We start from the raw sequence: 14,234 nt of genomic DNA, 5'->3' as shown, positions 1-14,234 counted from the left end.
ACTACTGCAATTAACCAATAATTTAATTATTCAAGAGACAAATCCATACAATTGCTGACATACATAAATACATAGACACATAGACATACAAGATTTTTTTTAGCATCCAACAGATGAAGTGGACTCAGATGATGTTTTCTTTTATACCTCTTGGCTCTGTTATTAGACTTTAGATTAAAAAAAAGATGGGAGACTCTGGAGTCTACTTTGAGTGGTGTTTTTTAATTCTGTATTTATTTTTTGTCTCTTTCATTTAACCAAATGCCCGCTTCCTGCAGCCTAAACTGCCATGTGTTTTGTTACTCACCCTATTTATGATGTGTTCCTGTCCAAAAAAGAGAAAATATTGAGTGAGTGGCAGTTCTCTGAGGTGAATGGGACAGACTGCTTGGAGCTGAGAAGAAGGTAAAAGTATCTTAAAGAACCACTCATTACAACCAAGCTATGGAGAAATGCCCCGCTCCTGAAAACCACTGATCACAGGAGTTTAGCAACCATTTAGCAGGAGACTGGGCTGCAAAATGTTTTCTGTGTTTCAGCCACAGAACCACACACAGAGCCAGACACTGTAGGGATTGCTGGTGTTTATTTGAACATATTTGTACTCATATCTGAGTGCGTGGATGCCTGCAGCACATTAGATGAGAGGGACACCTTTCAAAATAAAGCTTTCCATGGAGATCCATTTTCTGCTAGTGCTAAAAATTCTCCTAATTTTAGTTTTTACTGCGAAAATGATTGCACAAGTGCACTGAGCTAGGATCCGAGGCCCACTGCCATTGAGTGATGATTCACTTGAGTGAAATAAACAGCAAAGATGCAAAGAGAAACACAGAGAAAGGTATAGAGAAATGCTCTGTTTATGTGGGCTCTGTCCATCAGCTGGACAAAAGAGACCCAGAGCATTTGGCTTTTTAAAGAACTCATATGAAAAATAAAATAAAGAAAACTCCCACTCCCTTAGTAAACAGTACATGTCTGTGGACAAGGACAAGACTTCTGCGCCTTTGTTTAGTCACAGCTGACCCAAAGGCTTTCCAGTATGACATTCATATGAAACTGTTGTAGCCAAAACTACGTGTCAGGAGCACTCTAGTAGAATAAGTCATTAGTCATTTACATGTATATTAACATTTCCCATATATTCCTGTGCATAAGTTAAAGGCAGTGAGAGCAGGAACAAGACCCCACCACAGAGCTGATCGGGCATGTCTGAGTCATACACAGCATGCAATGGAGGAACTGGGGTGAAGGTGGGTTACAAAGCGACTTGCAGGACAAAAGGGCTGGCAGTATTTTATGGGACCTCAGCTGAGCGTCATTCTATGCTGCTCATTTGTTTTGTTCCCCAAGTGTCTGAGATCTCTAAACTCTTATGTTTAAACCAAACTATCATTCCACCTTAAAACGTAGCTGTCACTCAGCATTAGACCAGGAAACTAAGCTGTTAGCCAGCAGCTCCTTAAATGCCACCATTTAACATTCCCAGCTTGTATACTTAATTAGTTAGACAGACAAACAGACAAAGGCAACTTTGTGAACTGAACTAGTAGAAACAGTAACAGTGACAAATAATCGGATCCCATAACTGTACGGTGCATCATGGTGGTGGTGGGAATATTCAAATTTGGCTGTTCTGGAGTTACCTGCACTGAATTGACTCCACCTGCCCAAGAGGAAGTAGTATGTTTCCCTCTCTGGTTGAAATCGTTCTGGAGAATTATTGATACTGGAGCAGGATAATGAGCCTAAACACACTTTTACAAGAGCTACTAGTTGACCGAGAAAAAATATTTTTTACAAAATTCTGTTGCTGTTAAAGAAAAAGGAGGGAAGATATGTTGAGAAAGACATTTTGATGAAAAGAAAAGTATTGTGACAATAATCTACAATTTGCAGATTTTAACTTTCACTTAAATGAGTAAAATGTGGGACTTTTGGACCCACAAATAAAGATTTGTGTGACTTTGAATGGCTACGATATTACAATGCTGCATAAATATTAACTTAAGAAACGCTTCTGCAGGCGCTGTTTACATATTTCTAATACCCTGTTCAATAATATTTTTATGATTTTTCAGGGTTTTAAATGCGGAACATTTATTTATAAAGTCATATTTATGCATTTCTTGCACACTGAAAAAGTCACTGGTAACATTTTGTCCAACTTTAACCACAACAGCTATTTCTAACAACTTTGAGCTGAACACACTGCTCAAAGAAACCTGCTGTGATAAAGCTTAAACAATCATGGTGCTCTAAGGACTTTGGGGATACACTGCACTGTCCTCTACATCTCTGTAAAATAATGAAACAATACTGCCCCCTTTTGCTGGAAATATGGGATTTTATTCGATTCAACTTTTATTACAGAAAGAGACGAGCAACCCGAAGAAAAAAGATGGCATGAAAAAAAAAAGAGAAGACGCTGCCAAAGTTATGTATGCTGGGATTAAATATTCCTTAGTTTGACTTGGTGATTTCAACATGGCTAATGTTAGACATGTCATGCTAATATTACTTTAATTTACTTCAGTTTCAGTCCAGGACTCTTTACGACCATAAACTGCTCCCTTCCCTTTAATTCAGAATAAAAGATTCAAGTTCCTCTTGTACTGCTGACATTTGACTGTATCGACACATATTTCTTAAGAACAGAGTGAGACAACAATCATGATGATTCCAGGATTATTGTTTGAAGCGAGTGGTGGTCGCAAGGCTTGGGGCTATGTCTGCATCATTTACAATTAGAATCTGAATTATTATCAAATTACAAGAAAGAAGAAAGAAATCAGGTAGTCATAGTTGACTAACAAAGATGAGAAACATAATGACACCTCTGGCATATAAGCATATTCTCTAACACAAAGACTCAGATCTTGATCTCTCAATTGTGACAAATGTGACATATTTGCAAAACTTTGCAGCACATTTCCTGTTTCTTTCATATTTTTGCAGCATCGACGACCTGCTCCTTCTTGTAATCCTGGTGTTTTGAGAACTGAAGTATTTGGATGTAGAGTTGAATTGTCATGCCAAAGTTCTGGTTTGAGAAAAAATGATGAAATCCAGTGAGTACTGTGAAGTATGTGATTCTTACAAAAAGAAAGTATGTTTGTTGTTTTGTCTTATTGTGTGTCTTAATTACTCACAGCATCCATAAAGCCTGTTTATACGAGCAATGTCATTGGCGCTCATCTGAAAAGCATTTCCAAAGTCAAGATTAGGATTGGACCTAGCAACAATCGTTGGCTGCCCATTCCTGGAGAAGGAGTATCTAAAAGAACAAACGACAGCATATACTGTGACTGTACCATGCTCATATATGCAGCATTCATTCTTATATAAATAATATTTATGAACGGGGGAGAAAATAGGCCTTTAAAAGTATTGAATAGTCACACTAAAATCCTAGCAATGAATCTGTGTTTTTTAAATTCTGGATGACATTTTCTCTCAGAAAATGCAAAACATGAAAGGTAACACAACACCTTACAAGCTCCATCAAACTCACCTGCCATATTGCATGACAGAGTTGAAGTCATAGGGAGTCTGCAAATTGTTGGTAAGCACTTTCTCAAAGTTGCTCTCTTGTCCTGCACAGATATTTCCAGGAGACAAATGTTTAAATGTTACTCTGTCATGGCTGCCACGATATTCAACTACAAATCTTTGCTCTCAGCTCTGTGAAGATGACAATTATATAACCATAAGGTCTGCATGTTGGTATATTTTGTCATGGTCCTGGGTCGGTGACCCAGTGTTTTGAGCTTATTGTTGATTTTGTATTAGTTGTTAGGGTTTGGTTCTGGTGTTCAGTGTTTTATTATCCCACCTGAGTTCTTCCCCGTTGTGCTCTGTTTGTGTCCCTGAGTTTGTGTTTGTAAAACAGTTTGAGTTTCCTGTTTTACTTTGAAGGTCTGGGTCTCATCGTGTCTAATTAGGTTCAGCTGTGTTCCCCTCTGGTGTGTCATTCCCTCATTACCTTGTGTGTATAGTGTGTGCCTGCCTGTGTTCCTCGTTGCGTCGTCTGTGTAACCGGGTGTAATTTCTGTGTCTCTCTGCCCAACGTTCTCTGTGCCATTTTTGCTCTTCATCCCGTGTGTGTATGGTTTCAGGTTAGTTCTTTACTTTTCCCCAGTTTAGGTATTGTTAACTCCCCGTTCTGCTCTTTCTGTTTTTGTACTTTGCTTTTACTATAAATAAACACTCACTCGCACCCTAGCCAGTACCTGCATTTTGGATCCTTTTTCTCACAACACCACATGACTGCTGAACCAGCCGTGACGTATTTACAATATAACATTTACATTCCGAGCGAAAATGAGGTAGAAAGTTAAACATGAAAGACTACTGCAAAGCAACAAAGAAAGTGCTATGGCAAAACATTTTTTACATGTACATGAATAAATGCTTCCATATCATGAAGACATATATCTACTATTTATACTCACAAAAGACTATTTACTACTATATAATTGGTTTTACTATTTTGTATCCCCCCAAGCAGTAAAGTATCATGCTTAGTAGTTACTCCATGTTGCATTGTTACTTCCACACTTTCTATTTCCCGTCAAATAAAGTGACTGAGATACTTCTACATTCCTGACATGATGCCTTTGAAGTCTTACAAACATTTATTATTATTGGTTTGAGAGTCTTGGGACCAAAGGAATACCGGATGCACTGCTGTCTTATCTGCTGAGCTTGGAAAAGCACAGCTTACTTGTAAAATGCTCATTGGTATAAAACAGAGTGTCTGCTGTCCTGGACTAATGTGAAGTGTAACCAAAGGTTTGTGTAGTTGAGCTGACCCGGGATGATGTTCTCGGTGAGGATCTTCACATACTGGTCCCTGTCGGAGCGGACCTGCTCATGGTGGAAGCCCAGAGCATGAAGAACCTCGTGTTGCACCGTTGACTGGAACAAGCAACCGTTTCTCTGGAGGGAGATTCCCTGTCCTCGGCTCTGACGGCCCACGTACGAATAACACCTGATATACAGTAAGATTGTTAAAAAACGATTGAGATTGACACACAAACAGGTATCTACTATCAGCCAAAATAAATAAAAAGATACCGGTCTAACCGATCTCCTAAGGTTTTTAAAGATCTGTTTTCCCTTGATCATTTAACAACCCACCCCAGATTCATCTTATTGCCTTACAAGATGCCAGTCTCTAGTCTTGGCACGAGTGGACTAAACAGTATGTGAAATAATTGAGAACAGATCGTCAAAATGCTATTTACCCTCTTATGAAGGGTATACACTTTATATAGTAGCAAACAATAATAAAGCTGGACATTTTACAGTAGAATTTCAGCACAGGATGGAGCTGTCACAGCTCATTTTCATGATACAAATAGAATATTTGCAATAATTATTTACATTTTAAAGGGTTTTGAGGACGTGAGTGTGTCAGTCCTGTCTTCTCATACAGTGTCAGTACAGGGAGTGCATTCTCACCCTTCTCCAGAGAAGAAGTAAAGGAAATTGACTTGGTCTGTCCTCCAGATGAAGCGAATGCAGGTGGACTCGTGGAAGGTGAGCAGGGCACTGATGATGATGTTGCGTTCCTGGGTGGCTGCACAAACAAATACGAGTCTGCTGAGGAGCTTCTTTGAACAACAGTAACACTGCATCACCTTCATGTGTAGTTTATTTGGTGCATAGAGTTGAATTTCTCAGACATGCTTTATGAGAAAAAATTCAACAGCTTAGCAATGTTTATGTATATTTTTGTGCTTCCCCTCTCATCACGTGACACCTGACAGTCGTCTGTGTATTTAATATTAGCAATCTAAACTGTGCTTAGGAGACTGTTGACACTGCCACTGTGACAATAAAATTACAAGTATAACAAACAGTTTCAGCTGTCCATGTGGCAACATCAGTGGTGTCACCGCATTGTAAAAAGGTTGTGTTGGCTTTCTGTGTGTGGAGTTTCCCTGTACTTGCTAGTCACCATATTTAACAGTGAATTTTAAACATAAAGAGTCGATATCCCCATAACTCTCATACTTCCCATGCTTCCATTCCCAGGAGAATGGAAATCAACATTAAATGAAAACATAATTTGACACGTTTGTGGATCTGTTTGCTGTAGTTGTCACAGAGTTTTAGTTTTCTCTGTGAAGCTGGTTTCTAAACATGTTATTATTTTCAGTTTACATCAGTTCACTTCAAGTGACTTATTCTAGAAACAACCTAAATTATATATCTACTTGATTCATTACATATTTCATCCTTCAGCCTAAACAGCTCATGTTTCCTGGTCAGTCTTTTAACTCTTTAATAAAGATGACATTTGACAACAAGCTTAATGAGCATCCAAGGGAGAAATATCTGAAGTCAGTGTTTAAGGGTAAAGTTTGTGTTGCTTACAATATACAGAGGAGATGGAGACAGGTACAGTGACGTGGCTTCCACTTTTGGGCCACTTGCAGCCAGTGGCTGTGCATGGATCAGCATTCTTGGTTAAAGTGGGTGCAATGTCGCCATGAACCAGGCCTTTTGCTGCAGCACAACAAACAGAGAGTGGATGGATGTTCACAGAATGCATGTTTACTTGTTGAATGCTAAGTGATAAAATGTAAAACAAAAAGGAGAAAGTGAGTGATTGATCATCATGAGTGTTGGCCGTCTATTTTCTGTTAACAGGCTCTGGAAATTTCCATTTTTCCTCCAGTATTTCTATGTTAACCAAAAGAGTTTTATTATGTACATTTTCACTTACATACGTCAGCGTTGACTTTTTCAATGATCGCTGAGGCACCCAAAAACTCATCTGAGGACACAAGGGGGTGGCAGCATGTTAACTATAAGCTCTCAGATACAATTTAACTTTAACATCTGGGAAGTATTTTATCGTTCAACGCACCACTTGGATCTTTGATGACAGCAGCCCTCTGCAGTACAAAAACAGCAAACACATTAACTTGCTGTTCATCGTGTTTAAAATCACACTGACAGATTTTGGTATCATGGTCACTGGTATAAGCAGACATAGTGAGAAGTTCACGGCTTTCACAGAACAGCAGGCAGCGTTTAACAACATTACCAAAAACAACAAGAGTCAAACGTACCAGAGAAACGACCGTCATTGACAGGAAGAGGGAGAAGAAGAAAGCTGGAGTCATGATGTTGGTCCTCTGCAGTTAACCTACAGTCAAAGTCTGACCAGCATTTGGTTATAAGAACTTCAGTGTGTATAAATGCTGGAACAGTAAAGTAAATCAATGCTGTGAGGAGAACCCAGAAATCTGATTCTTCTCATCTGGATGTTGAATTTTCTCCCACTGAAAATGCAACATCCACATGAACAGAATCAGCTTTCTGGGACTTCCTTACCTGTACGATTGAGCATGTATCGAGACAAAATGAGGAGGTGAGCTGCTTACCTGCTGTACCAGGCGTCTGCTGGATGCAGCAGCTGTTCAGCTGCTGCATCTTTATAGACAGCTCACACAGGGTGTGGTTGACGTTTCACCAATGTCTTTTGAGGTTACTTTACAATTCATGACTTTGTTTTTGCTCATGTCAAAACACTGAAATAGCAACAGTTTTCCAGGAAGGAAATTTGAACAAAGAAGCGCAGGCTGATAAAAGCACTGGGATCATTTCATTATTTCAATTAAAAGTTGCAAAACCCAAAGACGTATGCTTTGCCAGTGTAAATGAAATTTTAATCAGACTTGCTGGGGTGAAATTAATGAAATAGCTTTATTACCATTGGGCAGAATAATCAACAAAAACATGATAATTTATTACATCATATACTTTTCACTGCTAGCACACAAAATACAGAGCTTCCCTCTGAGATGCAGTCAAAAGGAAAAACTCAGATAAAACAAATAAACTGAAACTGTGGTCTGAACGAACAAAGGTAGGAAAATTAAACAAAGCAATTCATTAAACCTGTTGGCATAAATGGGCAATAAATTAAAAATCATTGTAAAATCTTGTGACGCATACAAAAAAGATAAATACAGATATAACAGGTGTGACTGGCTGTGGAATCTGTTATGTAACAATGTGTCCAGATCAACGTATTTACAATAGCTTTTTTGATCAAAGTCTAACTGTGTCCTTGGCTTATGACTACAGAGAACTTTCTCTATCATCTCTTGGCAAGCGAGACATGCATGGAAAAAAGAGTATATCTGAATAGATGAGTAATTTTCAAGTGACAAAAGACTCAGTGATAAGTTTGAGGGCTGGGATGGAAACAGGAAACTGTTTTTTTGTTTTTGTTTTTCTAAATAAAGCATCCTGTGTGTGACCTAAATAAAAAGACAAATTGTGCTTAAGATGACATAAGACAAAAATATACATGGAGAGTTGTACTGTCCATTTCCTTACTCATTATAATCCATGCACTCAGAAGAAATGATGTTTCTTACATGAAACAAGTGTTCATTTTTTCATTTGTATTATTCTTTTTATTTATACACGGAGGACAGTTTCAGGTGGAGGCCTCAACAATGAGGAAGTAAAGCATCAGCACAACTCAGGGATTTTCACCACAGACACGTAACTACAAAGAACGCCTCCAAACTTGCTCACCGGAGCAGAGTATCCCATTTATAGTAACAGTGGACAGCACCCTGGGGTTAGCAGATCTATTTTTATGTAGCAATTTAACAGCAAAATGTGTCACTTTAATGCTCTCATCACTGTCCTTATCCCTGCCAGTCTTACTGGTTCACAGACAGAAAGTCTTTCAGTTTATGAAGTGTGATCTAAACAGGAATGTTCACTGAAAGCTTGGGGCAGCACCACAGTCATGCTGGCATTCAGACAGGGACTTTAACGACTCATTTATGTTTGACTTATGAGATCCTTCAGCACAGAAGGCTCATTGTTTTAGTCAGGAATGTGGCAAAGCTGCATGTGTTTAGGTTTAATTTTATGGATGCCTGTCCTGACCTGTCCAGGTGTGTGTGCTGTTCTGTGAGTGCTAACCACTACAGCACTGTGGGAAATGTCAGACGTTTTACTTTTTTCTCAGATCAAGAAAAAAAAACACACTAAAAGGTACAACTGATTCTGATTGATCTGTATTGAGGAATTTTACCTGCAGCAAAACTTTGCACCACACTGCAGAGTACGTTATGCCAGAACACAGGCCCTCGTCATGGCACATGACTGTTGCATGGTTAATGAAATGTAACATGTTACATTGCACTGTAGTCCATGATAGACACTAATGTACCCACCTACCAAACATGCACTATTACATGCCTACATGATGTCCTATGATACGCAGTAATTCAGTTCAATTTAAACATATTTACCACCAATCCACAACAGCTGCCTTGAGGCCTTTATATTGTAAGATAAAGACTCTTCCTCCTAAAAACTCGTCTTCTTTTACTATTTGTCTACACAACTGCTCATTTATTCTGTCATGGTTGTTGCTAATGCACGCTGTGTCGAAAAGAAAGAAAAGGGACAGAAAGGCGACTGAGGAACGTCAGCGTTTGAGAAACTGTTTGCAAAGAAAGGTGAACTGACTGACAGCTAACAGGTTAGCTATTAGCAGCTGTGTGACTATCACAATGACCAACTCAATTTCAGAAAGCAGAAGCGTACCCCACTCCATGATACATGATATGAGCTCACCCTGTATCATATCATATGACACATGTGATCATATTTAGATGAAAACATTGCCTTTAAATAATTTCAAAATAAAAGTACTTTGAGCTAAATACTGAGATGACTAAACCCGAAACAGCAAGGCAAGATGATGACATGTTACTAATTAATGAGAACCAAGCTATCCTTTGCTCATGAAGACCAAACGATGTAACCAAAAGTCTTAAAATAGTGACTAAAAGTAGGATTGTGTCATGTGTCATGTGGGGTAGAAGGAGAAGTTCCCCCTGCCCCTACATCACAGCTAAGAGGCTAACAGGTCCTAATATCCAGGCTTATGTGAGTAAAAATGATCAGTGCTAAACCAGAGCGTTTCCCTACTTTCCAACAATAAAGCATTTTTAATTCTTAATAAAAGATAAAATATAAATGTGATCAATATATAAATGAGAAATGTAGTTTGAGTAGTAGAACTGGCTCTTCCAATGACTGAGGTTCATGAGTGTCTGTGGACATGACCTAGCGTAAACCCTGGCAGTTCTGTGTGTGAAGGAATGCAGGAAGATTACAACTGTGTGGCCAACTAATCATAAACATAATCCTGTATTAGAAAAATAGTATTAAGTGCTGTCACGGTTAAAGACAGAACCATCACTTAAATGTGATTTTACTCATGGTTAACACAGTTGCACAATCTCTTAATACTGATCAAAGGATTACCCAAAATATTAACATGAGCATGTACTGGTTACCAGTGTTGGTCAAGTTACTTGAAAAAAGTAATTAGTAACTAATTACTGATTACTTCTCCAAAAAAAAATCCCATTACTTTACTGATTACTTATTTGCAAAAGTAATTAGTTACTTTTTTACTTAGTTACTTTTTTAAAAACAACCTGAATACATAAAAAAGCAATAGACCATTTAGCCCAATTCTATTTTTTTTAAATAACACATCATATAAAATTGAATCAAATGAAAAACTTGTTTTATGAGTTTTACTCTTTTATCTTTATGCATCAAGCAAACATTAAATGATATCAACAGTCTTTGACTTGAAGAAACGTGTTTAACATTTAAACCTATGTTCTGCATATTCCAGCATATAAAATAAAATCATGTTTTGTGTTTACACTCTTTCAAATAGATGCAAGTAAAACACAGCAGAAAATAAATAAAATCAAAGACTCAGCAGCTCTTAAATCTGTTGTCCGTGTTTAGCAGGAGTGGGGCGGGTGGAGGTTTGCCCACAGCGGTCATGTCAGTGGGAGGATCCGGGGGTTTCTCTGTGAATGTCACGTTCCCGTGGCAGCGTGCTCGCTGCTCGCTCAGATTTGAAGTTTCATTTTTCGCTGTAGAAAGAAGTTTTCTTCCCACACAGAGTGAACAGCAGACGCTAATGTTTGTGTCACTTTTTACAGAATCAAACTCAGAGTAATGTGATTACTTCCACGCTTTAAACGCTGCATGGTCGTACTCTCTCCATCACTCCATATTATCCATTGTTGATCTGCACACGTCTGTTGCTGCCACGGATGTTGCACACTCATACGTCACTGTCTTGAGACACTCTCACAAACAGAATCACGGTTTAGTAACGCAGTTACGCAGCGTGGCTACGGGAAAGTAACAGTAACCTTATTTTGCAATAGTAATCCCTTACATTCGTTTCAAGTAACATTCGTTACTTGAAAAAAATAATCGGATTACAGTAACACGTTACGCGTTACTGCCCATCTCTGCTGGTTACATAACTCATATGTGGTTTTAATGAGGTTTAGTTTTGCTCAGTTGTTCAATACTGGCACACTGAATATAAATGAAAAGTTTAATTGAATATGTTGAAGTTACCAGTGTAATGGTTGGGAAACGTTGTGAGTCTTTGTCTCCACGGTATCATCCGCTAGTTTCCCGATGAATCCCACAACTGCTTCCGTAAACACGTTGACGTCATCATCGGAGCTGTTTCTGAACATGTCCCAGTCTGCGTCGTCGAGTGCGTCCTGTAACGTGGCCACCGATTGATCTGTCCAGCACGCGACTTTCCTCTGAACCGGAACTTCCTGTTTCAGCCTTTGTTTGTATTTTGGCATGAGGAAGATGGCGGCGTGATCGGATTTGCCAAACGGAGGGCGAAGATTGGATCTAGGAAGGTCACAGTTGAAAAATCCAGCAGGGAAAACCCAACCTGTGAACCTGCAGATTAGTTTTGTATTTTTTGGCTTCAATGGTTAATCCAGAAGGGTTTTTACATCACACTTCCTCTGAAGCCCAGCTTCTTTTCACGGTTGGGTGATTTTAGTTGGAACATGGAGATAAGTGCATCCTTCGACCTGAATGTGCTTATCCTTTCTCTAACCTTTCCTCACCAACCTTTTGTGAGAGGTAAAGGTAGAAGTCTGAGTGTTCTTCTTCATTAGTGCAGATAGCTCTTAAAGGTTACCCTAGCCTGTTAAATCTTTCCTTGGAGCCTGCTATCCAGGCTACTAAAGCCATCCCAGTACCACCATCGAGACGGGAGCTACTGTTAACAGGGGGCTGACAAGCCTCCACCTGCAAAGCTACTCGGGTTTCTTCTTATCAGGGTTAGCAGGGAAGACACCTGGACGGGATCGAGGTAGTTAGTACCAGCGAGTCCCGTCACCTACATGGGCTCCAGCTGACTGCTGTATACCGACTTAGACCCATAGGATCAGGGATTGGGACTTTTTTTAATCAGAAACCGAAACCATCTTCCTGCATAGGGGTTTCAAAGGTCATACCTTTCCCACCATCGGTCATACCTGTTGTTTGATTTGCACAAAGGTGGTTATTAATGTTGTTCTCACTACACATCAGACCAGCTTTACACCTTCTGAATGACCAGATGGTGAATCTGCACCAGATTGGCTCTTTCGGTATTCAAGCTAACACAAGTTAATCAGCCTGACAAATGATGAGAAGATTTTAGCTCAGGAGTGGAAAACTCCACATTGCATTTTTGCCATGTCACCAGTTTAGGCCAGATTTAGGCATTGTCTAGCTAATCTGTCATCAGCAACAGTCATTAACAGTGATATAACAAAAGCCTCTGCCTCACTGTTGTGTAATTTAGCATACCTCACCCTTTTCAGCCCGTTCCCTCCTTTGGAATGGCTTCCTTATAGTCGCCTTTTTTAAAGCTTCAGCAAACAGTTGATGTGAAGAGTGAACTGAAGAGCCACGTGCATCTCTGAGGTCCTATGTCAGGACTTGATTTTAATATAATGTTCTTCTAGAGTAGAGTAGTTTTTTTAGGTCTGCCATTTATTTTATCTTACACTTGTCCAGTTTCCTCAGTATTTTTAACGACACATGCCATTATCTGCCAAGTTCTCAGCTATTAAAAACCCACACATGTGCAATAAGACTGCTGTATGTGCAATTCTTTTTCTGACAAAGTTGTACTTTTGTATTTTCTTACTCAGTTGTATATAGCATTTGTATTCTATTTTATTCTATTGTATATATTATTCTATTTTATTCTATTGTATATAGTATTTTATTTTATTTTATTGCATTCCAGTGTTTTCTAATTTCTGCTACATAACTTTGCACTTTTGCTGTAACGAAACAAATTTCCCACCTGTGGGACTAATAAAGGTCATTTTATCTTATCTTATCTTATTAACTGTAACTGAAATCCCCACAAAGATAGTAACAAAGTGGTTAAAAATGTTACCGTATTTAAAATTTGCTATTTGCTAAGTATGATGATTTATGATGATTTATGTATGATTCACGGGTCAGTGTCAAGTGGTTTAACAAACCACAAAACATTCCTCAGAAAATAGTCAAGTACAAGGACTGGAGTGAAAATGAGTGTAACAATAGCTCATGTCCACATTAATTATATAACTGACTTTTATGATTTGTTTAATTGACTCGAGTATTTTAAAACTGGACTTGATGCATTTTAGATCCACTGTGGTAGCACACGGAAACAAATTATGAAAAGTGTCTGACTGTCGAAATATTTCCAGGAAATAGGAAGTAGAACTGTGTATGAAGTGCTTTAAAAGCCTCTTTGTGTCTGCTATTACTGACACCAGTGAGTCATGGCCTTTTCTATAACCTGCAGGTGTCAAAGAATCATTAGCATCATCAGGGGATCAAACTCCTTGGAGATTACTTGGAGCCTATCCCAGCTACCATAGGCAAGAGGCAGGGTATGAATGTCGCCAGTCTGTCGCAGGCTGTCTTATCAATGGCTTTCTTGCAGGAACTCGACTTGTCAAACATGTAACTGGCAGTCAAAGCTGAGACTTGGTGACTATGATCATCATGAAGCTATATTTGAAGATGTGGTCCTGTGAACTGTCCATCATACAAGCCATTGACTTTCAGAAACTTGTCCTCTGATTCAGTTGTGGCTTTGGGTCTGCCAGACATCTTCCTGTCAGAGTTTGTTTCTGAGTGCCTTTAACGACTGAGACTGTACTCAGCTTTCACGGCTGTAAGAGAGACACTTTTAAAAGTATGAAAATCTGTTACTCTTTTATTGTTAATTGCCTTTTCCTCACCATTTTTCACTATTTTTCTAACAGAAAAAGGCCTTTTTGTATATTTTGAAATGTATATTGTTTTTCAGTTTAGGGTAACCTTACCTTTTTTTA

General features: G+C 38.8%; 1 protein-coding gene across 3 annotated transcripts; it reads right to left on the bottom strand.

Annotated features, from left to right (window-relative positions):
- Positions 1 to 2,337: 2,337 nt before the first annotated feature.
- Positions 2,338 to 7,417, bottom strand: LOC146394161 (high choriolytic enzyme 1-like). 3 transcript variants are annotated; one of them, XM_084912234.1, is made up of 9 exons: positions 7,086 to 7,323; positions 6,881 to 6,908; positions 6,737 to 6,787; positions 6,385 to 6,516; positions 5,467 to 5,584; positions 4,815 to 4,993; positions 3,515 to 3,596; positions 3,153 to 3,277; positions 2,338 to 3,043 (listed from the first exon to the last, which is right to left on the bottom strand). In XM_084912234.1, coding segments are annotated over exons 1-9 (771 nt in total). In that variant the 5' UTR covers positions 7,140 to 7,323; the 3' UTR covers positions 2,338 to 3,041. The 3 variants fall into 3 exon arrangements, with proteins under 3 accessions (XP_084768360.1, XP_084768275.1, XP_084768188.1); XM_084912149.1 differs by lacking the exon at positions 2,338 to 3,043 and adding an exon at positions 7,401 to 7,417 and having other exon boundaries at positions 3,145 to 3,277; positions 7,086 to 7,175; XM_084912062.1 differs by lacking the exon at positions 2,338 to 3,043 and having other exon boundaries at positions 3,145 to 3,277; positions 7,086 to 7,329.
- Between the last annotated feature and the right edge of the window lie 6,817 nt (positions 7,418 to 14,234).

Source organism: Perissodus microlepis, chromosome 1 (assembly GCF_051167445.1).
Source record: "Perissodus microlepis isolate ML-2025 ecotype Zambia chromosome 1, ASM5116744v1, whole genome shotgun sequence".
Classification (NCBI taxonomy): Eukaryota; Metazoa; Chordata; class Actinopteri; order Cichliformes; family Cichlidae; genus Perissodus; species Perissodus microlepis.
Note: the sequence above shows the minus strand (reverse complement) of the source record. Positions and strands in the feature narration are given on the sequence as shown.

What these genes read in the sequence shown, in the direction of transcription:
- LOC146394161 (XM_084912149.1), bottom strand. Translation starts at nt 7,139, where the DNA reads ATGACTCCAGCTTTCTTCTTCTCCCTCTTCCTGTCAATGACGGTCGTT. An exon ending in CAATGACGGTCGTTTCTCTG is followed by an intron (nt 6,909 to 7,085) that starts GTACGTTTGACT and finishes TTTGTACTGCAG; the next exon opens with AGGGCTGCTGTCATCAAAGA. An exon ending in AAAAGTCAACGCTGACGTAT is followed by an intron (nt 6,517 to 6,736) that starts GTAAGTGAAAAT and finishes GTTGTGCTGCAG; the next exon opens with CAAAAGGCCTGGTTCATGGC.